We start from the raw sequence: 24,276 nt of genomic DNA, 5'->3' as shown, positions 1-24,276 counted from the left end.
TTCTCCAGGCTGCCCCAGCCCAGCTCTCTCAGCCTGGCTCCAGAGCAGAGCTGCTCCAGCCCTTGCAGCGTCTTCGTGGCCCTTTTCTGGACTTGCTCGAGCAGGTAGGAAGCTGCTGTTACAACAGAGTGCAACACTTGTATTGCCCCTTCCTCCTCTTTATTTCAAAGGGTGTTAAAAGGTAACTGTGAGCCCAGTTATACAGAGCTGCTATAGAAGAGGGCATCTTCAGGTCTCACAAGAAGTTCACTACAAAAGGACTTCCTGCCACTGACCATGTGCAGACAGGTACAAAGCTACTGACTAAACCTCTGGGGCGCAGCCATTCCTATAGGACAGAATGGCAAGCAGCAGGAATGTTGTGGTGAGGGCAGGAACAGGGATAAAATGCACAGACAAAGGCATGACAAGCACCAGGGAACACAGTGCTCCTCATCCACCTGCCCGGCCGGCCTTACAGCAGAAACAAATATAGAACTTACTCTCCATGGACCAAAGAGGCGTCCTGCCAAGCGGCAGACACCGCGTTCAGGGTCACTCACCTCCTGAGGGTCATTCTCCAGTTTCAAACCATCACCTCGCTTTTTGCACTTTCCTTAAAAAGAATTGTAGGGAAAAAAAGAGAAAGAAGCAGCATTACATTGGGCACAGACCTCCGGGAGGGGTCCAGGCACGACGGCGGCACTTGCAACACAGCCTTAAAGCAGATCCAGCTTCTACTACAAGCATGGGGAACGGGCAGGCTGGGACAGGCATGCATTGCTGAAGAATCCCAGCTGCCCCACTCAAGAATCCCAGCTAGTCTAATTCAATGATGAATAGGAGGAAAGCCTGGGGTAGCTTAAACCACGCTCTTTGCAGCATGGAGTCTCAAGGACTGAACACAGGGTTTGGGGTACTCCGTGGCCACAAAGGAAGCTGCTTTGTTGCACTTTTTGTTGCATTAGTGTGAAAGCAGCAAAAGGTCGTGGGCTGTTCTGACTGAACTGCACAACAACATCAGAGCCTTCCCCAGAGATGCAAGGATGCTGCTGTGCCATGTCACTGGCCTGAAGCACGCTGGCTTGTAGGTGAAGGCGATCTCAGAGCCCATCACGTGCTTTGGGCTGACTTGTGACCAAACAGAACAAAGGGGTGGCAGGAGACAACGAGAATTTTAACAAAAGTCAGAAGACAGACAGAGCTTATATAGGGGAAATCCAGCAAAATCAACTGTGGCAAGGGGGCTGTGGAGAAGTAGAGGAGAGACAGGCTGCATGTGCATGAAAGCCCAGAGGGTCAGGGCTGGTCATCACCTCTGGCAGGTTAAAGCCATTCCCCTTGTCCAGTCCCTACAGGCCCTTGTCCAAAGCCCCTCTCCAGGTTTCCTGGAGCCCCTTTAGGCACTGGAGCTGCTCTAAGGTCTCCCTTTCAGGAGCCTTCTCTTCTCCAGGCTGCCCCAGCCCAGCTCTCTCAGCCTGGCTCCAGAGCAGAGCTGCTCCAGCCCTCACAGCATCTTCACCTGGAGACCAGATCTGGAGTTGTGTTTTGCAGGTACCAAACATCTTCCAGATGTTACTGACAGCAATTAAAAACTGCAGCTCTGAATTAACTTCATTCCATATTTTCCTGGTCTGTAACGACGAGTGAACTGAATTATAATGGCAGACACTTGGAATTCCTTCTCATAACTTCCAGAAATACCCTGTATCACTGACAACAGGACGTGTTGCAGCTTGGATGCTCCTGCAAAAAGCCCTCCCACTGACTCTTTAGAAGACTGCAACACTGGGGACCAAAATACCTCAGGCCAGCTACCCAACCTGCTGATTGCCATGGGGTGGCTGCTGTAAACCTCCTGGTTCTGCCAGACCCTGCAAGTGAAATAAAGTGCTTCATTCTCTTTGCACAGAGGTCAAGGATAAACAGTTCTGAAATCGAGTTATTCATGGCAGTTTTAATGCTGCAGGGTACAGCAGGATATTCCAGGCCCCTCCCCTGACAGTATGTCTGGTGGGTGCTCCTGCGCACCCATGCTAAATGTTTGCCCCCCCATGCCACCTTACTGTTGGCATCTGAAAACAGCAGAAATGTTAATCCTGATCCTTCCCCACTCATGCAGTGTGTTTCCGTGGAGGATCCAAGTATGGGCTCTGACTTCTCCCAGCGCAACTGAAGGTGTGGGATGTCGAGGATGCCTTTTCCCACTTCAAATAAATTCATTTCAAGTCTGTGGCATTCATGTGGCTTCTCTGAATACCAAGACATTATCACAGTGGCCACTACATGACACTTGGCATGACCTGAATTTCTAGGTATGTAAACAGGAGCCCAAGCAACCACAGATACTTCTCACTGTCTTCCCGTCCTGAGCACTAAGGTGTCTTTCTAACCTGGACACGGTGACAACCAGAGCTTAGAGACTGAACACTGAGCCATAAGCCTCTCCCTGCTTATGGCTTTATGTGTGTATCAACAGGAATGAGTAATATTCTTACATGATGCTCAGCACTGCTGTAAAGGGGGTCATCTGGAAAGCAGTATCAGAGCTGAAAAGCGCATGTGTGTACATATTCATGCTCTGTGTCTATTTTTGGAACCAAAACTGCAGAATGAACTAGATAAAGTCAAGATGTATGTAGTGAAAAGATGTAATTCAGCCTGTGCAAATGCACAATGAAGATTGTGATGTTATATAAACACGGTCTCCTCTTTAAGGTCACACTGATGTGTGATCCGAGAGCCTCAGAAAGCAAGGGGCTTCATGTTGCCATTGCTCAGCTTCTCTACCTAGAACAATGACTGCAACTTATTCACAGGCATGACAGCAACACTGAAACCAAATAACCTCACGGCAGTGCCCCACAGTCTACAGACCAGTTCTTACTGAACACCAGAAGACTGGGTTTGTGGCCAGCCCCTGAGAGCCTCTGCACCTCTGTGTCCCATCGGCTCTGTTGCAGGATAGAAGCCAACAAATGGTGCCCACAGCATGAGGGAGATGCTTCTGCTCACCATTCAACAAACCAGGTCTCGAATATTTGCATCCCAGAGTTAGCTAACTTAGGATATCTGAACAGAAGTATTAATTCTGATCTTTCCTCCTTCTTGCATCTCCCCTCTGGGAGGGAAAGGGGGCAGGGGCAGGGAGAGGAAAGGAACCTCCAAGGAGGGAAACAGTTAATGCTATTTTGGGAGCAATAGAAAAAAAATAATTATTTGATCTCTTTAGTAGGTGTATGGGAAAAGATGCAGGAACCAAACTAGCACAAGTTACAAGATGGGATCAGAACTGGTCTTGAATCACCTGCGTTCAAGCACCTTCTCTGCATTCAGGATCAGTTACAGCTTTAGGACCTGCAGCAGTTACACAACGTGCTGCAAAGCCAGAGAGATGAGTCAGGCTGTGACTTTTGCTGAGATCTCTTTCCTGTGTTCTGTTAGTTCCAAGGGCAGCCAAGGAGATGGTATTTACTACACACTGCACAAAACTCAATACAATCCATAGCTGGGGGCAAGTTCAACTTCTTAAGATTTTAACAAATGGCATCATTACCCAAATGAGCCCAGCTCTGTGAGCAGGCCCGAGGAGGATGCTGCAGGAGGCAGGGGAGTCTGCAGGGAAGCCTGTGCTCCAGTGAGTGTGAACATCAAACCAGCAGAAATCCCACAGAGCCAAGCCAAAGGCAGGAGGAGCAGTAAAGCACAGCAGCTGCCATCCCCCTGCTCCAGGACACCGACCAACCTCACAGCTTCTAAGCTTTAACAGAGCTCCCCACACTTCCAAAGGAACACCTATGCCCCAAACATCACCGAGTGAGCCACCAGCCAGGCAGCGCCACCGGAGCCGCCTCCTGCCTTCCTAAGGCAGCCTGGAGGGAAACCCCAGCACGCTGCAGAGCTGGCAGGGACAGGGGGCATGTGCTGCACATCCACATCCAACCGCAGCCCAAACACGTACAGCAAGTTTTTCAGGATGCAACTTCTTGTTTCCCAAATCTCCCGTGCAGGTTCACACGCTCAGGAATGGCAGCACGGCAGAGGAAAGGCCAAAGCTGCTTTACAAGACTGAAGTTGAGAATTGCAGTTTATGGGTATATCTTTTAGACAGTCTGGCTGTATCCCCACATCAGCCTTTCAATACCTTTTCAATATTAATCCAAATAGAGATCTCCCATTTTTCTCTAACAAAGAACAATTCTTCCCAAATGGAGAAACACTGGCAACAAAAACGCAGCCTGGCAAACAGCACACGTTGAAATGCGTGTTCAGAGCGTGCAGTTACAAATCCAGCCTGATAAATGCAGCATTCTGCCTAACTCTAACTATGCACATTAGCCAGGATCTGGTAGGCAAGGAAGAAAAGGATCAGGTCTTGTCAGCACTATACTGCAGCAACACTGGGTACTTCAACACTAAGAGTCTACGGTTTAATTAGCGTTGCTCTCACCAAAAGCATCACGCAGGAGGAATTTCTGTCCTAAGCATACAGAAAGAAGAACAAAGATGTCAAGAGATAACATTCAGATGCAGGTTAGATGTGAGCAAGCTCTTAGTGATTAATTGGCATCTTTTCCTAAAGTTGTACTTACCAAGGATCCACAGTGCTATGGCAACAGGGAAGGATTTGATTTTGTTACATCATGATGAGCTGAGTTTTTACACTGCACTGATTGAGTACATTTGATTACATAAAAAAATCCATATCTGTGGGTCCCTGAGAGGGATCTTAACAGAATGAGGTTTATTTCAAAAGAATATGAAGTGGTAAGATGAGAGTCTCTTGAGGTTTCTCACACATGCTCCACTATCAGCAATGAAAGCAGCACCAGAAGAGCCGTTGTCAACATCTGCACGTATCAAATCCAATCACTTTGCCAAAAAAAAGCCAAGTCTCTAGTTGAGAAGATGAGTGCTCAGAGAAGCCATTCACAGGAATCAGTGCTGGAACACATGGTTCCCAAATTAACTGGCTGTCTATTCATCCCAAAGTTGCAAGGCAGCGAGAAAACAGATGTTTTGCTCGGATCTGGAAGTGCTACCAGCCAGGCTGCAGCAGTAACTCTAATCTGGGGAAGGGTTTGTCTACACTGTGAAAACGGGGAATTATTAACAGAAATCAAAAGATTTCCGTAAAAATTAATGGAATCAAAAGATAAAGCACACGGAAGTCCCACGGGTGGGACCAGCGGTGGTGCCCTCAGGGGCAGTTCTGCTGAGCAGTGTGCAGCAGATCCCAGCTCAGGCTGCAGGGAACGCAGCAGCAGCCAAACCAGGTTAAGTTTCTATGACTGTGGTCAACAGGTTTGACTGGCAGAAACACACGAACGAGGAGCACAACCTGCACAGCAAGAGATGCTCCCTCACAAAGCTGCCTTCCTGACCGTACGCTTAAACCAGAAACCTGGCTGGGATAACAGCCACAAATCTGCATTTGGGGCCACAGAACGAGCTGGTAATATCTACATCTGCAGCCCAACCTCTTCTAGGCACAGATGCCACTGCATCCAGGCTTGCACTGCATCCACATGCTGTCTTCACATGTGGTTTTCTGGGGTTTTAGTTTTATAAACCAGAACTTTATACTCTGACAAAAACCGAAAACTAATGAAAAATGTGTTTCTACATCATAATGCTCTCCTTGGCTGAGCATTTAGAAAAGGGTTTGGATTACATCTATTGCATTTTCAGTCCTAAGTGAATGTAAGTAACTGGCTTCTCTCTTATCCTTCCCTCCTGCATACATTATTCACTGCAGATAACATTTTACCAACTTAACAAGAGCATTCCTATACAAGAACAGCTTGACAGCACTTTTATAAACAGAACCAGGAACTCAGGAGCTGTCTAAATATATATGAAACTATAAAGGAGAGAAGATGAAGTTTCTAATAAAGCCCAGTGAACACACTATGCAGCAGGCTATTTCATGGAGCACATGAACCAACTGCTTCTGAACACTGGGTGTAATCTGAAGTTCAAATCCCAAATAACAGGCTCTAGCACAGGAGACTCCTCACTCCTTTCCATATATTTTCAGGAAGTAACATCCATGCACTTGGAAAACACCAGTACAGACATTTTTCTCCAGTGAAGCAGCTATGCCTGAATGCCATGTGAGGTTTCAATTAAAACTGGGAAAGAGCAATGAATCCCCATGAGAAAGGAAGTGAGAATCTTACCTTTGTCGACGACATCCCAGACTTCAACTTTAACAATATCGTCGGTGGCTGAAAGCACAAGAACACAAATGTCAGGAGGCGTTTCAGTTAACAACCAATGCTCAGCGCTCACCAGAGCCTCCCCCAGAGCCAGCACCACCAAAGCAGCAGATGAATGGAAACCAAAAGGCTTTCTAGAGCTAGAAGCAAATCCAAACACAACATGGCTGAAGGTCCATCCTCTACACCAAACTGTGCTAGCCAAAGAACCTAAGGACTTAGTCACACAAGTGCCAGCTACATTTCCTCTATGGTTTATGTCAGATTTGAAGCATGTTATAAATATTTTGCATAGATTCTCTGCATAAACAGAGGTTTCCATATTCTTTCGAAACTGACACAAATGTAAGCACAAAGCCTGGTCTGTAAGTGAGCTGTACAACTGGAAAAAAAGGAATACACACATTTAAGGAAGATCGGTTACTAACAGCATCTTCCTGCAGACATGACAAACAGTGCAGTCTTGCAGCTACAGAAAGCCATTTCCCTGCTCATTTCACGTTGTGTCTTATGAAAAAGAAGATATTAGCGGCAATTTTGCCTCTTCACAAGCTGCAGCATCAGTAAATTACAAGCAGCGACATATAATTGAGTTGCTAAAATCTGGAGCAAGACAATCAAAATTCTACCTGCAGAGCCAGTGCTGTGGTACTGATCCCCTGACTCTGCTGGCACGAGGGGTGGGCAGCCTTGGTCAGATGTTTCTGCTGAATCCACACAAGCAGCCCCAAACTCCATGGAGCTGTTCCAAGGAACAGCTGCTGTTTGGAAATGCTATGGGCTACAGAACAGAAGCTTGTACCTGGAGTAGCTCTGCACATAAAGCAATGGAATAGGAGGATAATGTCTCAAGAGTAGAAAATAATCTCCTAGAGGATGGCATAAGACTTTAGCTAAGTGTCATTGGCAAGCCAGGAAACATTCCCTCTGCAGAATTCCCTGTTGGCTTAACTGAAATGTTTCAAAACATTGTAAAAACAGATTATGAATAAAGGAAAACTTTGATCCTCTGCTTCTGGAGAAAGATCCTTTTTACATTTATGCATGAAGCCAAATCAGCCAAATCATAGCAACTGCCGCTCCCCTTCCCCTTTGCCAGCAGGGCAGTGGGCATGGCATGAACAGGAGACTTGCCCAGGCTCAGCCCAGCCAGCGCATCACAGGCTCAGGTGGGACTGGAAACCCAACAGCAGCCTGCAGCCCTGCACCTTCACAGAATTACTGAATCAACTGGGTTGGAAAAGACCTTTAAGCTCATCAAGTCCAACCGTTCCCAGCACTGCCAAGGCCACCACTAACCCATGGCACTGAGGGCCTCGGCTACACGGTGTGTGAACACTTCCAGGGACGGTGACTCCAGCACTGCCCTGAGCAGCCTGTTCCAATGCCTGAGCACCCTTTGGGGAAGGAATTGTTCCTCATCTCCATCTAAACCTGCCCTGGTGCAGCTTGAGGCCTTTTCCTCTTGTCCCATCCCTTGTTCCTTGGGAGCAGAGACCAGCCCCCTCCTGGCTCCATCCTCCTGTCAGTCAGCTGCAGAGAGCGATAAGGTCCCCCCTGAGCCTTCTCTTCTCCAGACTAAACCCCCCCAGGTCCCTCAGCCGTTCCTCATCACACTTGTGCTCCAGGCCCTGCACCAGCTCTGTTGCCCTTCTCTGCCCCGCTCCAGCACCTCAGTGTCTCTCTTGTAGTGAGGGGCCCAGAACTGAACACAGGATTCAAGGTGCAGCCTTGCCAGTGCCCAGCACAGGGGGACAATCACTGCCCTGGCCCTGCTGCCGCACTATTGCTGATACAGGCCAGGATGCTGGTGGCTTCTCGGCTGCCTGGGCACAACCTGCTCATGTTCAGCTCCATCAATGAGCACCTCCAGGTCCTTTTCCATGAGCAGCTTTCCAGCCACTCTTCCCCAAGCCTGTGTTGGATGGGGCTGTTGTGAAACAAGGGCAGGAGCTGGCACTTTGCCTTGTGGAACTTCATAAACTTGGCCACAGCCCATGGATCCAGCCTGTCCAGATCCCTTTGTAGAGCCTTCCTATCCTCCAGCAGATCAACACTCCCACCTGCTGCTGCTGCTTCTCAACTTCTGCTCAAACCATTACGCTCCAAGTTAGTTCTGTCCCTGACTATTTCTACAGACCTCAAGCCAGGTAGGGCTAAAGTCCAACCGTTTCCCGTTATCACCCACCTGACACTCAACACCTCCTCACCCACTGGTGCTGCACCGCTGGGTGCTCTCCCTGTGACGTGGCTGCTCGAGTCCATGGTCCGTTCATGGTCCACAGTGACACTGATGAGCAAGGGGAGGTCTGCCCCGAACTGAGACCCTGCGGCTGGGACCAGCAGTGCTGCTGCTGCCCCTGAAGGCCAAGGGGATGGACAGACCAGTCAAGTGATCCTGGTGCCCTTCAACAGGCAGGACTTTCTGCAAATGGGAAGGAGATGTCTTCCTTTCTCAGGTGACAAACTCCAAACTCTACAGGGGCACGGGAGGAGCCCAGAGGCTGCTTGCTCTTTCCAGCAGCGCCACGTGAAGCAGCACACAAGCATCAACAAGGGGCCTCCGCAGAGAAGCTGGAACCCCATTCCAGAAGCCCTCATGTGACGTCCAGTGCTCTCCTAGGAGGTGACCCAGTACCTTGCACTGGGACTTTGCTCCCAAGCTCTCCACCTCCTCACCCTAACACCAAGTGCACCCTCAGTTAAGATTGGTTCTTCTGCTGGGTAATGTGAGCAGTACTGACACCCTGCGGCGCAGCAGCGCTCCCCGGCAGCTGAGGAGTTGAAGTGTTTGACCCTCAAAGACCTGCTCTGCACCCTCTATCTGAGGGGAAGCACAGAATTTCACAAAGAAACCGACTGCATGAGGGCCAGGAAAACCATTTCTCCACGTGTGTTTTTTCTCCTCTTAGCACCAGCGCTCCTGCTGGCTTGTAGCCAGTTCATCACCAGCTTCATTCCCGATTATCCTGAACACCCAAGAGGATAATTACTTCAGTGCTGCTGTGTTGGCTTTGGTGTGACTCATACACAGCAGCAGCAGTTCACCTGAACAGCTTTGGTGCAGCAGAGAGAGTGCCAATCCAGCCTTTTTACTTTGTAACTTGGATGAGCATAAACCATGGATTAAACCACTCCAAAGATGTGTCCTCAGTTGCTATTTGGCCAAGTACTCCGCAGCCACTGGCACACTAAGGCATTGCCAACGGTGGAGAGGAGTGAGAACACTCCAACTGCAGGAAAGCTCATTTAAAAATAAGAATCCTTGCTTTATGGGGGGTTCACCACTGGCATCCCAGGCCCCCAGACTGTTACCCTCATGCAACTGCCCGATTCGCTTCATCAGCTTCAGTTCACACACCCCCAGGGCAGGGCAGAGCAGAGCAGCTCTGCCATTCCCCACGCCCATCCCAAAAGCATTCCATGTATTTGAACAGAGTAGTTGCCAACTTTTATTTCAGGCCCGTTTTGAGACTGCCAAACAGAGACTAAAACTAGTGACTGGCGTAGGCCGACAAAGCATTCCTTAGGTGAGGAATGGCACCTCCTCACCTGGACACACAAATTACACATCTTCGTCACAGAGACAATTGGCACAGAAAAGTAATTTTGTTCATTCTGAGTAGGAAGAAATAACTCAAACTCCTCTGCCTGTATTAATCCCTTCAGTATAAAATTTCTGAAGCTATGACAAGATACCTTCCATGTATAAAACGTAAATCTTCTAAATCCAGGTAATGGAAGAATCCCTCAATATTTGATGGGGATTTAATTAACATCTGTAAATATGTGCTGCCCACCAGGTTTACTCAAGGCAGCTCGAGAGCATGATCACAGGAAAAACAAACTTCATTTCTCCTCTCCAGATTAACTCAACCAACAGAGCAGTGATTGCAGCTGAGCCACCTTCCCCGAGTGTCCATCACCCAGCTTGGATGGGAGGTTTGCACAGCAGGAAGCACCTTACGATGGTTTTTAAACAGGGGGTGTTTTTTAAAGCAAGTTTTAAGGTCAACAGAGAATCTCCTACGCTGCTGGAAATTACTCCTATGAAAATAATAGTGTTTTACAATGAAAAAGAAGCACAAAGGAAAGGCACAATTTCATATAGAGCACTCTGGATATTTAAACCAGCTCGGCAACATGTCACCTGGAGAAAAGTCCATCCCCACATGTACACATTGCTTCAACTCTAACCAGCAAGCTCTGCAGAAACATGTCAAGAGAGAGCTGACTCATGTGCAAGCCTGTCTTCAGAAGGGCGTGAGAGTCTCCAGGACTCTGGCTCCCATCTCCCTGTGAGCAGACACCGGCAGCGCTCGGCCCCTTGCGCTGAAGCCTATGAGGCCAACAGAGGCTGAGAGAGCACGAGCCCAAGGCAGGCTGCTGGTGACCACCTGCGGCTCTGTGACCCTTATCACAAGACTTGGGCATCATGGTATCATCCAGCAACACAAATGTGATTGGTGAACTAGATGAAGCACCCAATTTGGTGCTGACCCCAACTGCACATTGGCTTTTTCCCAGCTGTGAGAAGACAGAGAGTATCCGATTCAACAAAAGGTCAGAGTGGTGCACATGGGAAACATCTGATAATGACAAACTAACTGCTGACCTTTTCCTTAAAGCAAAATCAGTCTCACAGATCAGTTCCTACTGACTCAGTGGTGCACCCCAAAAGGCTGTGGCATTTCTGATCAGAAACCTGAAAACTGGACTCAATGCACTGTTGAACTGCAGCCTTGTGCTATTTCAGTGCCTGCAGGGTTTTCTCCAGGAGAGATCCAGGGCTTCCAGAGCAATGGGGAAAGGAAAACAAATTCACACCTCAACTCTCAGATTCAAACGAGCACTTCAAAAAGCTCAGAAGATACTTCCGTGCTTCAGGAAGTGAGCCTAGAGTTATTAGTGCTACATCAATTTTTATAACATCACCTTCACCAGTTACAGGATGTTCTTTACATTTTAATCAGTAAAAAACTAGTTAGCAGGATTCGACTCCTACACAACACAGTACGAGCAAAAGCAGGGCTTAGCCTCAGAGCCAGATTTCCATAATAAACCTGGTTTCATTAACAAGCCAAGCACATCACAAATGTTTCCCATCTTTGGGATCACCTGCTAAACACTTCCCTTGAACTGCGGCTTCCAAAGACCGATCCTTTAGCACTTCCACGGTTTGTGAGTAAAGTTATTAAAAACATGACTGAGAAACTGTGAATAATCCATTAAAATAACAACAGTGATGAGAAACCATTTTATCTCCCAAGCAGACACAGAAGAAAGAAGAAAAGGAGGCGGCACTGGAATTTCTATCCCATGCACTGTCCCATGACTGTAACTCCCTCCACCCTCTTCCCTCTTACTTTTGTAATTCCAGTGGATGCTGGTGACTTGGATCTCCTGAGTTGGAATATATTCCTCAATAAATTTCTTTCCCTGCAGTCGGTGCCAGAGCGTGGTTTTCCCAGTGTTCCTGTCCCCTCGGATGACAATTTTCACTGGGAATAGAGCAAGCAGACAAACACAGTTGATTAAACACAAAAAGAACGCTGTGCAAAGCACGCTAACTTCATGCAAGCATTATTCAGCTGCAATTAGTCCTCCCATATTACACAGGGTTTGTTAAAAACCATGAGCCTCAGCCATTAAAATTAGTGTTTATTCAGCTACTCAGAGCAGCTCAGCGGAAACAGCCACCACTGACTCTTGAGGAGCTGCACGAGTTCAGGCAGCTGAGGCTCTGCTCCTCCAGGAGCCGCACACCAAACCAGCAGTAGTTTGGAACAGGCTGCAAAGGAGGGGGAGGCCTGAGCCACAGCCAGGCCAAGAGCTCCTCTGGGAGAGCCACAAAGGAGCAGGGACACGGTGAGCACTGACCATGCGATTAATGAAGGAATAGCTTTTCCAACACTCATTTACCAAGGAACAAAGGAAGTGGTGGGCACAAGGAGTCTCCTGGACACCTTTCCCATCATGTGCAATTTGACCACAAGCCAAACACTTCATCCCACTTCATCCCATAAATACAGCAGGCTAAGTGAGCAGCGTGGCTGTGTGGTGGCCATCTCCCCTGGAGTTGGGATGTCTCTCAAGGTTGCTCCTCGAGGCACAGAGATCTTTTACCAACAACAGATCTTTGGATGAGTCCATTCTGAGCTCTCCCTGGATTCCACACACATGACAACCCCCTTGAGCAGGGAACCTCTCAAGGTTTCAGATTCCTTACCTGAGACTAAGAGATCCTTCGTTGCCCAAAGCAGAGAGACCCCTTACCCGCACAGACCCTGGGTGAGTAACTCACAACATGCTGAATTAATACTAACTAAATCCATACTCATATAAACTTTGCATAGATAATTCCATTAGACATAAACCATTGTCCAAGTCTGAGACTAAGACTGGACCTACCCGCACTACGCTCCATGAGGAGTGTAGAAAGCAAAGGGGTCCACTCTGACCCCACTGACTCAGTGCAGGGTCGCTCTCACCATTCTCTCACCGAGTCTCCAGTCTCTGTGCAGATCATTTTAGCTGGATTCTGACTCCATCTGCCTTTGTACGTGTCATCCATGTAGTAAGTCACAGAGTGAACCTTGCCATGAACTGTGAAGTGACACTTTGACATCAGATTAAAACTACTGTTGCCAATACCACAGACAGTGATGCTTTAAGTGATCTAAATCACTCATTCATTACATCCTTCCATCCTCCTGCCTTTTCTACCTCTACCCAGCCCTCACTCCCACTCTGCTGTATCAACCCCGTCCCGTCCAACCTGGCCTTGAACACTGCCAGGGATGGGGCAGCCACAGCTTCTCTGGGCACCCTGTGCCGGTGCCTCAGCACCCTCACAGGGAAGAGCGTCTGCCTAAGAGCTCATCTCAATCTCCCCTCCGGCAGGTTAAAGCCATTCCCCTTGGCCTGTCCCTACAGGCCCTTGTCCAAAGCCCCTCTCCAGGTTTTTGTGGGCCCCTTTAGGTACTGGAATACTGGACCTCTGTGGGTCATCCATGTGCCAGAGGGACAGTCCCAGCACAGGAGCCAGCCCTTAGCTGGTTGTAGGTGCGGGTGTACTGATGGCACTCTCACCAAGTGCAGCCTCGGTTAAAGGCACACCAGCTCCACTTCCACCCACCGGGCTCACACTGCCTGCTGCGTGAGGCCACTCAGCTGATGGAGCACCTCGTGCCTGGGCCTGTGCCTGCAGCAGGGGAGGTCAGTCAGTGAGAAAGTCATTCAAACCCTCCCAAGGAACGGGAGAGTCCAAAATATCATGAACTGTACATAGCCAGCAAAGCAACTTCTGCAGCAACTAACACCATGAACTTCCCAGAGCCAGGCCCAACGTCTCCTTGTTCTTCCTGATAACAGGATTTTTTCAGTTACATTATGTGATTATTTTTGGTTTTTAAATACTATCCTTGTTTCAAGTGGCATCCACAAGGCTATGGGGAACGTAGGCTGACTTAACAGAATTCTTCTGTTACCTTTTGAACAGGAGCCGTTATCCTCTAGAAAATGAGCCACTCAGAGACCTCTAATGGCAGATTCAGGAGATCAGCGTTCGGTTGTGCAGCAGCGCTTGGGCAAGGAGATGAGAGACTGAAGGCTGCCTCCTGTTGGAACTCGGGGGTTATTGCAACATTCCAGAGAAAACGTGAAGAAGGAAACTAAGGTCAAACATCTACAAGGTCTGTGGAGGACTTTTGTCTGGTGAAGTTTTGTGCTGCAGTTCCCCCGGGCTCGTGCTGTTGTACAATGAGAGGTGCTGCTGCCTATTCTCTTACAGAGTTGCTTATTAATATAGCAAAAGGATAAGAAAGGCAAAAATGAGCACAGTATTTATAGTCTGTCTTCACTCGCAGGTGCCAGAGCATCTCTGCAGACACAACATCTCCTGCAGTTCCTGCCACCCGGTGTATGATTCTGGTTCCTGCTTACAGATGGTGAAACAATCAGAGGAGGATTCCTTTGATTTTTCTGAATGAATGCAGTGAGTCCATGGCACAGGCAAAAGGAGGTTCCATGCATCCCCTCTGAAACCCAAGCAGCATTAAGAATAAAGCCCAGAGCAGAAAGTATATGGATGGATCTCAACCTTCAGCACTTGTGTGTCTTCTGCTCCTGTCACTGACCATCAGTGGGTGACTCCCAGGGAATCCTTTCGCCAGTGTAACCCAGCCAGAACTGCTCATCTCACCCTTGCTTGCCTTACATGAACTTCATGTTTGAGTAGTGGGTGCTGGTACTTCCTTCTGTAATTTACCTTGTAATTTGTTCAAACAAAGGAACAAGATCCACCTCACTCCCTTCACCGAGCCCAATCGCTCCGGCCTGTGCTACCTCCCTGGGCCAGCACAGCGATCAGAACGGCGATGCAGCAGGCCTGATCCAAGACCAAGCTTTCCCAAGCACTAAAACTGAGCAAGATGGTTCCCCGTGCTTGGAACCAGGATCTCCCATAAACATCCAAGCCATTGGATACATACAACATACGATACAGACCCACATCATTTTCCTCTCCTTTTCCTTTCCTTTCTCTACCTTCCATAGTGCCCAGGGACCTCTGGTGTTATTTGGGCCATGGTGTGTAAAACACAGGAGCTTGGTGTGGGTGCTAAGGAGAACAACTAAGGAGTGTGTGTGGGGGATGCAGTATGGAAATGCTCTTGTTCTGAAACATGGTGTCCCATGCACAGGAAGCAGCAGCTGCTGAGAGCTAATACTGTCCTTTGCTCTCATCATTCCTTTAGAAACCCAAACCTACCCGCTCTGCAACACTCTTCCTCTTGAATACTTAACAGAGTGGGAGAGAGACTGTCAAAACACATCACTGTGCTTCAGCTTAGAGGTGCACACTACCCAGTGCCACTGAACACCACAACCTTCAGAATCACCCCAACCAGGGCTGTCTGGTTACAAAGCACACCTCACAGCCTGTTCTGAGCCCTGCAGCAAGGCACCAAGACCCAGGTGACACGGCCCATCTCCTGGCTCTTTGCTCCCATTTATCAGCAGGCAACCCACAGCATTCCAGCACACTGCCTCTATTCCTGGGAAGGAAGCAGCTTCAGTTCATGACCAGTAACGGTCTGTGAAAGCAAGGAATGTTTCTGCAGAACCAGTCCTCACTGCACCTTTTGCTTTAGGTTTAGGCAGTGTCAGGGGAACTGAGGAGTTGTACAGACCCATGTGAGTTAAGAGAGGCCACCAAACACATGCTGCACTTGCCCCTGCTGAACGTCATGTCTTTGCTAAGAAAGGAGCGTTGGCAATGCACAGGATTTGCAGCTCTGCCCTTCCTGAGCAACAGCCCTTGTAATGACATTCCTTCACCTGAGACCACCTCACCGTGCTGCAGCCCACCCCACCTGCCCAGGGCATGGCTACAGTGTGTGCTTTGAAGCCCTTTCATAAGCCTGCCTGTACTTCCTATAAATATCCTATAACTGGGAGGAGTTACTATGGAGACTGGAAAGCTTCCCCTCAGGCAGCAACAGTGGGCTGCAGTTTTATTCCAGACGGGAAAGCCGCAGCTAGAGCACAAATCTTGAGAGCACAGAGCACAACTCCTGGTCACACAGAGCACAAACCATACAGCTTTCCTGAGGCTTTTGGTGACAAGCCCAAAAGCAGCAGAGCCAGAGCTGGCAGCTCGGCTGGGGCAATTCTGGCCTTGCAGGGCCACGTCCATGCAGGGCTGTCACTGCGGTTGGTCCATACGGAGCCGAGTGCTGTGCCAGCAGGATGCAGCTGATCCGAGTGCTCGCTCCACCTCAAGAGTCAACTCCTTCCTCCTGCATAATTCATAGCCTGGTGTCAGGTACCTGACCCCAACAGGCACCAGTGGAAGTGTCCTGGCTGCACAGAGCCTCTGCACAGGTCGAGTCTCTGCTGAGCAGCTGGGCAGGTTCCTGTGTGACGATGCAGTGCTGTGTTCCACAGAACAACTGTTCCACCCTCACCCCTGCTTCTCACCAGGAACCAAATCTCCTACAGCACCACTGTGCTTCTGCTCACGTCCCTGACTGCTTGCTGAGACACTCATGTTTTAATTTGAGCACTGCTGGCATATCTAACAGATGTGCTATGGACAAAGGCACCAAACACTCTCCCTAGTAAAGCAGAGCTTCAAAACAGCAGCTCAAAAGCACAGTCGACAGTGGCAATACTAAACAAAGCAGGAAAAGCCCCAGGCCCCCAAGTGTTAATGTCCCCCTTCATGTTCTGTTTCAGACTAAGACCCAAGACCAGCTCTATGCCTCCACACGCGTGCCTTTACAGGAGTTATTCAGTGCCACGTTTACACATCGGTCTCTTTCCCGGCTGCCAATCTCCCAGCCTTTTGCAGCCTGACTCCACTGCCTGCCTGGATCCAGGGAGCTTCCAACGCTCCTGCTCCCACCTCTGATTCCAGCAAGGATGACATTAACTACCTCACAGTTGTTACTTTGGGATGTATCTCATACACTTGCAGCGCCCTCCTGAAACACTGTATTGGAAATAACCTTTACTGAGCTCCAAGAGAAAAACACAACCCTCGGCCTCAACACTGAAGGGAAAACAATTTTCCTGAGAAAAGAGCAACTGTATCAGTTGCAGCAAAGACAGACTGAAATGATGTACCAAGGGCACAGAGACAGACACCACTCACCTCTCGCTAAGGCCTGGCGGGGCAGAGCTTTCCAACAGACCCTTATCACATCACCACTACAGCTCAGTCACAAACACCCTTCTCCGCGGGCAGGCCGGTCACCCCCTGCCGCGGGCACGGACTCTCTTGATGCTCATCGGCCAAAACTCGCTGCACGAGGTGCTCACTCTGTGCCGCCGGCAGCGCCCCGGCCCCTCCTCACCCCGCGGCCCCGCAGCGTCGAACCGTCAATGACAACCGTGGTTTCGGGCGGAAGCCCCGCGGCGGCTCAGCCCCGCGCACCCCGCGGCGCGGCCCACACTCACTGTTGTACTGGACGCCCTTGGCGAAGCGCCGCTGCAACGCCTGGTTCATGGACTGCAGCCCCGCGGGGATGTTCTTGTCCCGGACCGGAGCCTGCTCCGACCCCACCAGCTTCTTCAGGGCCGAGAACATCTTTGCGGTCCCGCTCCCGCAGCGCCGCCGGGGAAAGGGCTGCTCCGGGCTCCGGGCAGGGCACGGCTCGGGGCACTCAGGGCAGGGGCACGGCTGCGCCGACCATGAGGGGCCTCCCGGGCCCGGCCCGGCCCTCAGCGAGGGGAGGGTGCGCTCAGCCGGGGCCCCGCCGTGTGCCGGGAGCGGGCGCTACCCGGGCATGGCCCGGCGCGGGGCGGGGGGGCCGGAGGGGCCGGGGCTCGGCTCAGCCCCGCCGGGCGCCGCGGCTCGGGGCCGGCCGCGGGTCTCCTGCCGCCATCTTGCCTCTTCCGCCTCGCCGCCGGGGGACGGGGCGCGCGCGGCGCTGTCTACGGCGGCCGGCGGGGGCCAGCAGGGGTCAGCAGAGCGCGGAGCGCGTGTCCCGGGCACGGACCCCCCCGAGGCCAGCCCGGACCTTCCGGGATCCCCGCGGAACCCGCTGTGCCCCCCAGCCCCTCACCCCTCTTGGGAACCCTCCGGTATATCTGGGGCACACCCCCAAACACTTCTAACCCCCTTCTGGGACCCCTATAGCCCCTTGAGACCCTCATAACCCCTGTAACCCCGTCCTGGGACACCCCCATTTCCCCCTCATGACCTCATAACCCCATAACTTCCCCCTGTGACCCCTCAGGGTCCCCTCGGACGCCCTGTAATCCTTTGCTGAGAACCCCATGTAACCCCCTCATGATCATCACCCCTCCCCATGAACCCCAGCCCGTGTCTTGGTCCCCAGTCCCACAGTGACCCTGCAGCAGTTATTCCCTTCAGGGAGGAGCAGGCACCCTTCCCTCCTTGCTGGGCCCTTCCCGGCTGCCCATCACCATCTCCCGGGATATGGGGGGCTGAACCCCTCAGGGAGATGCTCTGAGCCCCTCGGTGGACCCATTGCACACACCCCCCCAGCACCTCAGCGGCCTGAGGAAGGGGCAGAGACTCAGTAGGGAGCACCCAGGAGCCCCACAGAGCAGGGGACACGCCACGAGGGAGGCCGGAGAGGACCCCACAGCATCCCCTGTCCCTCCTGGACCCTCCTCCTCGCCAGCTTGAGGGCAGACACTGGGCTCGTTGGTCACATTACAGACATTTACTGTTGCAGGCGTCTCCTGTGGGGCCCTGGTGCTGGGTGCCAGGAGCTTGTTTTCCACCCGCGTCAGTTTGACAGATGCAGAAACTCCTCATCCTCTGCAAGTGGAGAGACGTGAAGGGTGATGGACAGACCCACAGACCCCTCCTTGCCCCATGGACAGACAGTGATGGAGGCTGCTGCCCACTTGGCAAAGACCCTCTGTGCACCCCTGTACTGTCCTGGGATGTCGCTTTGTGTCCCATCACCTGCCATGGCGGCATTAACACACTTTGTACTGGTGACAGAGGTAATGAAAGATGGGTCTGCCCTAAGACATGTCCCTGTGCTCCTGTCTCCCATCTGTGGGGTCACTGTAAGCCCCCAGCTCCAGCCACGCTGGGAGCAGGCTGTGGTTATAGAACCATGGAATGGTTAGGGTTGGAAGGCACCTTGGGATCATCCAGTTTATGATGATCCCAGTATCACACCACATGATACTGTCTGTAGATTCATTAAAGTGCTCAAGGCCAGGTTGGACAAGGCTTGGAGCAACCTGCTCTAGTGGAACATGTCCCTGCCCATGGCAGGGGGTTGGAACTGGATAAGCTTTAAGGTCGCTTCAACCCAAACCTGTCTGGGATTCTATAAGGACCATATTCCTCAGTCCTTCAGAGCCCCTGATCCAGGACAGACCCATCCCAGGCACAGCACGAAACTGCCACAGACCCATCACAGACAGACTCATCTAGACCCAGGACAGATCCATTCCAAGACCCAGCCCAGATCCAGGACAGCCCTGTCCCCACCTCAGGCAGACCCAGCCCACCCAGGGCAGGACAGGAGCTGGTGCGGGCCGCTGGCCCGGCACAGCACAGCGCGGTGCAGGGCCGGCAGGGTGCTGGGGGCGGGCAGGGGGCGGTACCTGCCAGCGGCGGAGCCCCGCAGTACTCCTTGCACTCCTTCTCCGAGTAGAACTGGTTGCCGTTGCCTTTGCAGCCGCCGTAGCTGAACGTGATGCACTTGCCCTGGGCCGCGTCAAATGCCCAGCGAGTCACCGGGTTCTGGCAGGGCCCGCGGGCGATGGGCAGCCGGCAGGCAGCTGCGGGACAGGGGCGTCAGGGGCTCAGGGCCCGCACCTCAGCACTCGGCTCCCTCCCGTGCCCTGCCCGCAGCGGGACGGGCGCTGGCCCCTCACCCTCGCTCCGGCACGCCTGCAGACACTCCTTCTCCGAGTAGAAGTTGTTGCCGTTGCCCAGGCAGCCGCCGTAGAGGAAGGTCTCGCAGGCCATGGAGGAGGAGTTGTAGAAGAAGCGGGAGAGCATCCCGCTGCAGGGCCCCGGGTCCCGGCTCAGCCTGCACGAGTCTGCGGGAGGCACAGCACGGGCTGGCACTGGAAAACCGGGACGTGGGGCGCGGGAATGCCCGAGAGGGCCGCCTCCCCCAGCACGTACCTTCCTTGTTGCCGATGTAAAGGGGCAGGGGGCCCGCGGCCGAGCCCTCCTCAGGGGGCAGGACTGCTCTCCGTGCCCGCTGCATGGGGAGGAAGCACAGAGCTGCTGTCAGCCCCTGCCCGTGGGACCTGCTGCCCACCCCACTGCCCCGGCACCCCCGGGATGGGCCGTGCGAGGGCAGACCTGCGGGGTGCTGCTGGCTCCCAGCACGGCTCCAGCCATTGAGCCTGGGTCAACAGGCTCTGATTGCCCTGCACCTCATGGCTTTTCCAGCCCTGTGCTCATCCTGAGTAGTGGCCAGGGTCATGTGTTGTGGATAGACACCCAAAGTGCCCAAGTAATTCCCTTGTGCTGGGGACATGTCTCTGCTCTTGCTGATGCAAGATGGTGTGTTACCTGCTCTCCAGTCAACTGGGTTGCTTCTCCTATGGAAGACCCACCTATGATCCCCTGCAACCTTGGAATGGTTTGTGTTTGAAGGGACCTTAAAGCTCCTCCAGTTCCAAGCCCCTGCCATGGGCAGGGACACCTTCCACTAGAGCAGGTTGCTCCAAGCCCCTGTGTCCAACCTGGCCTTGAACACTGCCAGGGATGGGGCAGCCACAGCTTCTCTGGGCACCCTGTGCCAGTGCCTCAGCACCATCACAGGGAAGAGCTTCTACCTAAGAGCTCATCTCAGCCTCCCCTAATCTTTCTAAACTCAGCCCTGTGATACTGGAGGATGCTGAGTGATGGCAGCTGAAGGACCAGTGAAGTGCTGAGCTGCCTCCCCACCCCTGCAGAGGGGATCTACAGCCTGGCTGGGACCCCCACAGGCAGGCAAGGAACAGGGAGACACCAGGCTCTGCATGCAGCATCTTTCACCCTGTGAGAAATATCAGAGTAGGAAAGAGCTGTTATCTTCTGCTTGGGAATAAGCCCTGGTGCCCTCCTGGCCCCCAGGACTCCAGCCTGCAGCCTGCACCTGCCCGTGCCCCATCCTCACAGGGAAAGCCCGTCAGTGGGGGTGAAAGAGCATGTCCTGGGTGGGCAGTGGAGCAACTGCCCCCATAATGTGTCCTGCCCCCAGGACCTGGTCCCCAGGCACCGGCTCTCCAGGGGGCTGGCCTGGAGGGGATGTCCCAGCTGTGATCCACGTCAGGGGGTCCCGCTGCACCACTCACCTGCGGGGTGTTCGTGGTCTCCTCGGGAACGCATTCGCCTGGTCCAGGTGACAGAGAGAAATGAGCAGAATGAAAGGGGGGGTCCTGGCAATCTCATCTCACCATGGGCCTGCACCATGCACGCACAGGGGCCCTCCCAGTTCCACCCCAGTGTTCTCACCTCTTGCTGCTCCCATCTCCCACCGACAGGAGCATCACCCTGAAGTCCCCACACCTGCCTGCATCACACTGACACCTTCCGATAACCAGGCTGAGCATGGGGGTCCTGGGGTCCTGGGAGCACCCAGCCATGGGCAGCAGTGCTGAGTGTCTCTGGGTGTCCTGTGCCCTCGTCCCAGCACAGCCTTGGGGGTGCATTGACCTGACAGCCCAGCAAGGATCCCACTGCCTGGAAAGCCTGACTGATATGTGGCCTTGTCTACTTCCCACCCTGCCCTACGAAAGCTCTCATCTCTCCTCCCTCCACCCTGACCATCCTCCCATCTCCCCAGCCTTGCACACCAAGAAGGAGCAGCCCCAATGCACCAGCACCCTGGGGTGACAGGCAGCAGGAGCATGTGCCTTACGGTGGGTTACCTCTGTTGGCCAGGACGAAGATGGAATCTGCAGGGATGCCCATCTCCAGAGCCAGCTGCTGGAAAGCCTCAATGAGGTCCTCTCGCAGCTCTGGACTCCTCCCTGGGCAAGGGAACAGGCTGTGAGTGGGGTTGGCATGGGAGGGGTGCTGCATGCAGCCCGCAGCCCCCCACCGACCTGCACACCAGCCTCCTGGTCCTTCCCAGCCTTTCTGTTATTATAACCAAGGGCTTGGACAAAGTGATTTTAACGTTTCTCAACCATGAAAGGCAGCATCTCTTGCCACTTCATGGTCTGGGTTTCTTCCAAGCAGCTATCGCCACCTTCACCCCAAACAGCAGGCTGGTTTGCACGTTCATTCTGTTATGTGGCTCTAAGCTGAGCCATAAGACTCCACCTCTGCAGTGCCAAAGATGATCTGGCCCAAGGCACCACTTCCAAAGCCATGGTCAGGTCCCCCAAGGTCAAGGGACCTGAGGAGCCCTTGGGGGTGGTTTCTGAGCTGCACTGGTGCACCTCAAAGCCTGCTTGCCCGCGAGTGCCATAGCCAGACGTACCGTACAGCTTCAGGGTTGTGCTTGGGCCAAAACTGCTTTCCTTCTTCATCAGAATGACAGCGTACTCTTCGTAGTTGGTGCGGAGCACATAGGACTGGATAGACACGTCCCATTCTGCGGGAGACAGACGTAGAGGGGACATCATTCCTGCCCCTTAGGGAGAAATGGGGCACTGTAAGACAGCCCCAGAGCTGGGGGCTGAAACCAGGCAGCTAATTCGAGAAAACAGCTGATTGTGGGGAGGCCACTTCTGATACACCCTGACTCCATCCAGGCTCACCAGCCTCTTAGTCGAGGAATTGGAAACCAAGGGTTGAGGACAACTGAGACATCATCAGTACTCCCGAAATGTGGCTGGTGGGAGCCTGGACTGGCCTGGGGTTTGGGGCCAGGAGGGATCTGCTGGAACATCTCATAGTCCTGGACGTATACAAGGACAGTGCTGGAAAAGCCTCTTTCCCTCAGCTGCACTCCGTAATTTGGCTGGAAATGGCCCAAACTGTGGGGTGGCTCCTGAGCCCTGTCCTGCACCCCCTCCCCTGCTGTGCCTGGCGCTGGCTCCCAGCAGCAGCCCCACCGCGGGGTGGCAGCGAGTTACCCCAGTTACTTACTGGGGTTGTAGTAGGTGTATTTGCCAGGGGTGCTGGTTTTCTGGTACTCTCCCGAGACGTGCGTGCAGTCACCCTGCCTGCAGCGAGCAGGAACACAATCATCTACTCAGAGTGATCATCTCTGCTGGTTATTGCATGAAAATCATGTCTGGGACGCTGAGGCCATGGCACAGAATCATAGAATCAGCCAGGTTGGAAAAGACCTTTAAGATCAAGTCCAACCATTACCCCAGCAGTGCCAAGTCCAGCGCTAGACCCCTGAAATCCCCCTGCCCAAGGCATTGGGTATTTGAGCCCAATCCAACCCCTCCAAGGGCTCTGGTGCCAGCCAGGGCAAGAAAACCCTGTGTCTGGTCCCAGTCCCTGGGAGATGCAGCACCTCTGGGAGGGGAGGCTCGAGCACTGCCCCTACCGCATCCTGGTGCTGGCAGTGCTGATCCGGTCAGTGCTGGAGCCAGGGCCCAGCACCAGTGTGCCCATGCTGAACTTCTCCTTGTAGTTCTTCATCCACTTGCAGGTTGTGCCGACAGCGACATCGTACCACTTCCCGTACATCTGCAGGGACAAGAAAGGGACATCTCCACCACGAGCCCTCTCCTCCAAGGTGGAACATTTCTGCAGAGCAGAAATATCCGTGGCCCAGAGAATAACTGGGCATGATGGTACAGTGTGCCGAAGCCAGAGCTGCCACAGGAGCTGGGAAGTGGATCAGCACGAGCCCCTCAGGCTGGGCAGATCACAGACATCCCATGGGATTCGCCTGCTCTGGCTGCTCAGGCTCCAGCCGCCCTGCCTGGGTGTCTGCTTGGCTGAGCACATCCCGAAGGACACCCCCTGCCCAGCCACGCTGCCAATGCTTGTCCCATACAGCCTAACGTGGGCATAGGGAATGTTGCTCTTCTTTCTGGAGGAAACCAAAATAGAGCTTTACCCCATCCCTTCTGCCCCCAGAATAAAGGCACCATAAGCTGCCGTTACCCGCTCAGCCTCAAAATTCTCCTGCACTTGAATATCCTCATCCTGGTCTCCGATGGGGGTCCCGCTGGCCACAGCGATGAGGAAGAGGGTAAGGAGACCCCAAAGCATTGTGTCCCGTGGCTTCAGAGTGCCGCTGAGCCTCGGTGTGCCGGTGGGGTCCCGGACTCTGTGCTCTGCGCAGCAGTGTGACCTTCAGACTGTGGGCACTGGGGCCGGCCAGGCTGGCCGGGGGGGGGGGCAGGGGAGCGAGAGGCAGCTTCGCAGGGCCCGGCCATATGTCCCTGGGGCTTGCCACTGCCCTTGGTGGCAGCGGGGATGTGCAGAGAGCTGATGTTGGGGCACAGGAACGACGGTGACATCCTCCCACCGCACCAGGCTGAGCTCCTCACTCTCACTTGCTCCTACATCACGGCATGGCCCAGACATGGGGCCAGGACCTGCCTGTCTCCTCTATTCTACCTTGGGATTCATATTCCTGCCCCGGTGTCCTGCAAAGGGCCCAGATGGTGGCTCCAGCCCCAGCAAACCAGCCTGACCCTGCAGAGAGGAGAGGACCAAGGG

At 52.9% G+C, this 24,276-nt stretch overlaps 2 protein-coding genes across 6 annotated transcripts in view; both read right to left on the bottom strand.

The window, feature by feature from the left end:
- RABL6 (RAB, member RAS oncogene family like 6) overlaps positions 1-17,613 on the bottom strand; it is a 54,412-nt gene extending 36,799 nt beyond the window's left edge. Inside the window, exons 1-4 of one of the 5 annotated variants that reach the window (XM_030506674.1) lie at positions 17,163-17,613; positions 11,567-11,701; positions 6,162-6,209; positions 543-595 (exon numbers count right to left, since the gene is read on the bottom strand). In XM_030506674.1, coding sequence (XP_030362534.1) covers positions 543-595; positions 6,162-6,209; positions 11,567-11,701; positions 17,163-17,292 — 366 coding nt within the window. In that variant the 5' untranslated portion in view covers positions 17,293-17,613. Of the gene's footprint in view, positions 1-542; positions 596-6,161; positions 6,210-11,318; positions 11,415-11,566; positions 11,702-12,611; positions 12,971-17,162 lie in introns of those variants that run through there. The other 4 variants (XM_030506670.1, XM_030506673.1, XM_030506671.1 and 1 more) reach the window with 4 other exon arrangements.
- A 764-nt stretch (positions 17,614-18,377) lies between these two features.
- On the bottom strand, positions 18,378-23,907 carry AMBP (alpha-1-microglobulin/bikunin precursor). The gene is made up of 10 exons (XM_030506675.1): positions 23,716-23,907; positions 23,150-23,292; positions 22,738-22,814; positions 22,127-22,240; positions 21,570-21,671; positions 20,994-21,031; positions 19,831-19,909; positions 19,575-19,742; positions 19,302-19,478; positions 18,378-18,495 (listed from the first exon to the last, which is right to left on the bottom strand). Exons 1-10 carry the CDS (start codon positions 23,821-23,823, stop codon positions 18,464-18,466), a joined length of 1,038 nt encoding a protein of 345 aa, XP_030362535.1. The 5' UTR covers positions 23,824-23,907; the 3' UTR covers positions 18,378-18,463.
- Between the last annotated feature and the right edge of the window lie 369 nt (positions 23,908-24,276).

The sequence above is a fragment of the Strigops habroptila genome, chromosome 15 (assembly GCF_004027225.2).
Source record: "Strigops habroptila isolate Jane chromosome 15, bStrHab1.2.pri, whole genome shotgun sequence".
Classification (NCBI taxonomy): Eukaryota; Metazoa; Chordata; class Aves; order Psittaciformes; family Psittacidae; genus Strigops; species Strigops habroptila.
This window is presented reverse-complemented; position numbering and strand designations above follow the sequence as displayed.

Bases quoted from the DNA above. Each gene is read 5' to 3' on its own strand.
- AMBP (XM_030506675.1), bottom strand. From the start codon at position 23,823: ATGCTTTGGGGTCTCCTTACCCTCTTCCTCATCGCTGTGGCCAGCGGG. The intron at 22,815-23,149 runs GTAGGGGCAGTG...TGCTCGCTGCAG, and splicing joins ACTGCCAGCACCAGGATGCG to GCAGGGTGACTGCACGCACG. The intron at 21,672-22,126 runs GTACGTCTGGCT...TCCCTTGCCCAG, and splicing joins CACAACCCTGAAGCTGTACG to GGAGGAGTCCAGAGCTGCGA.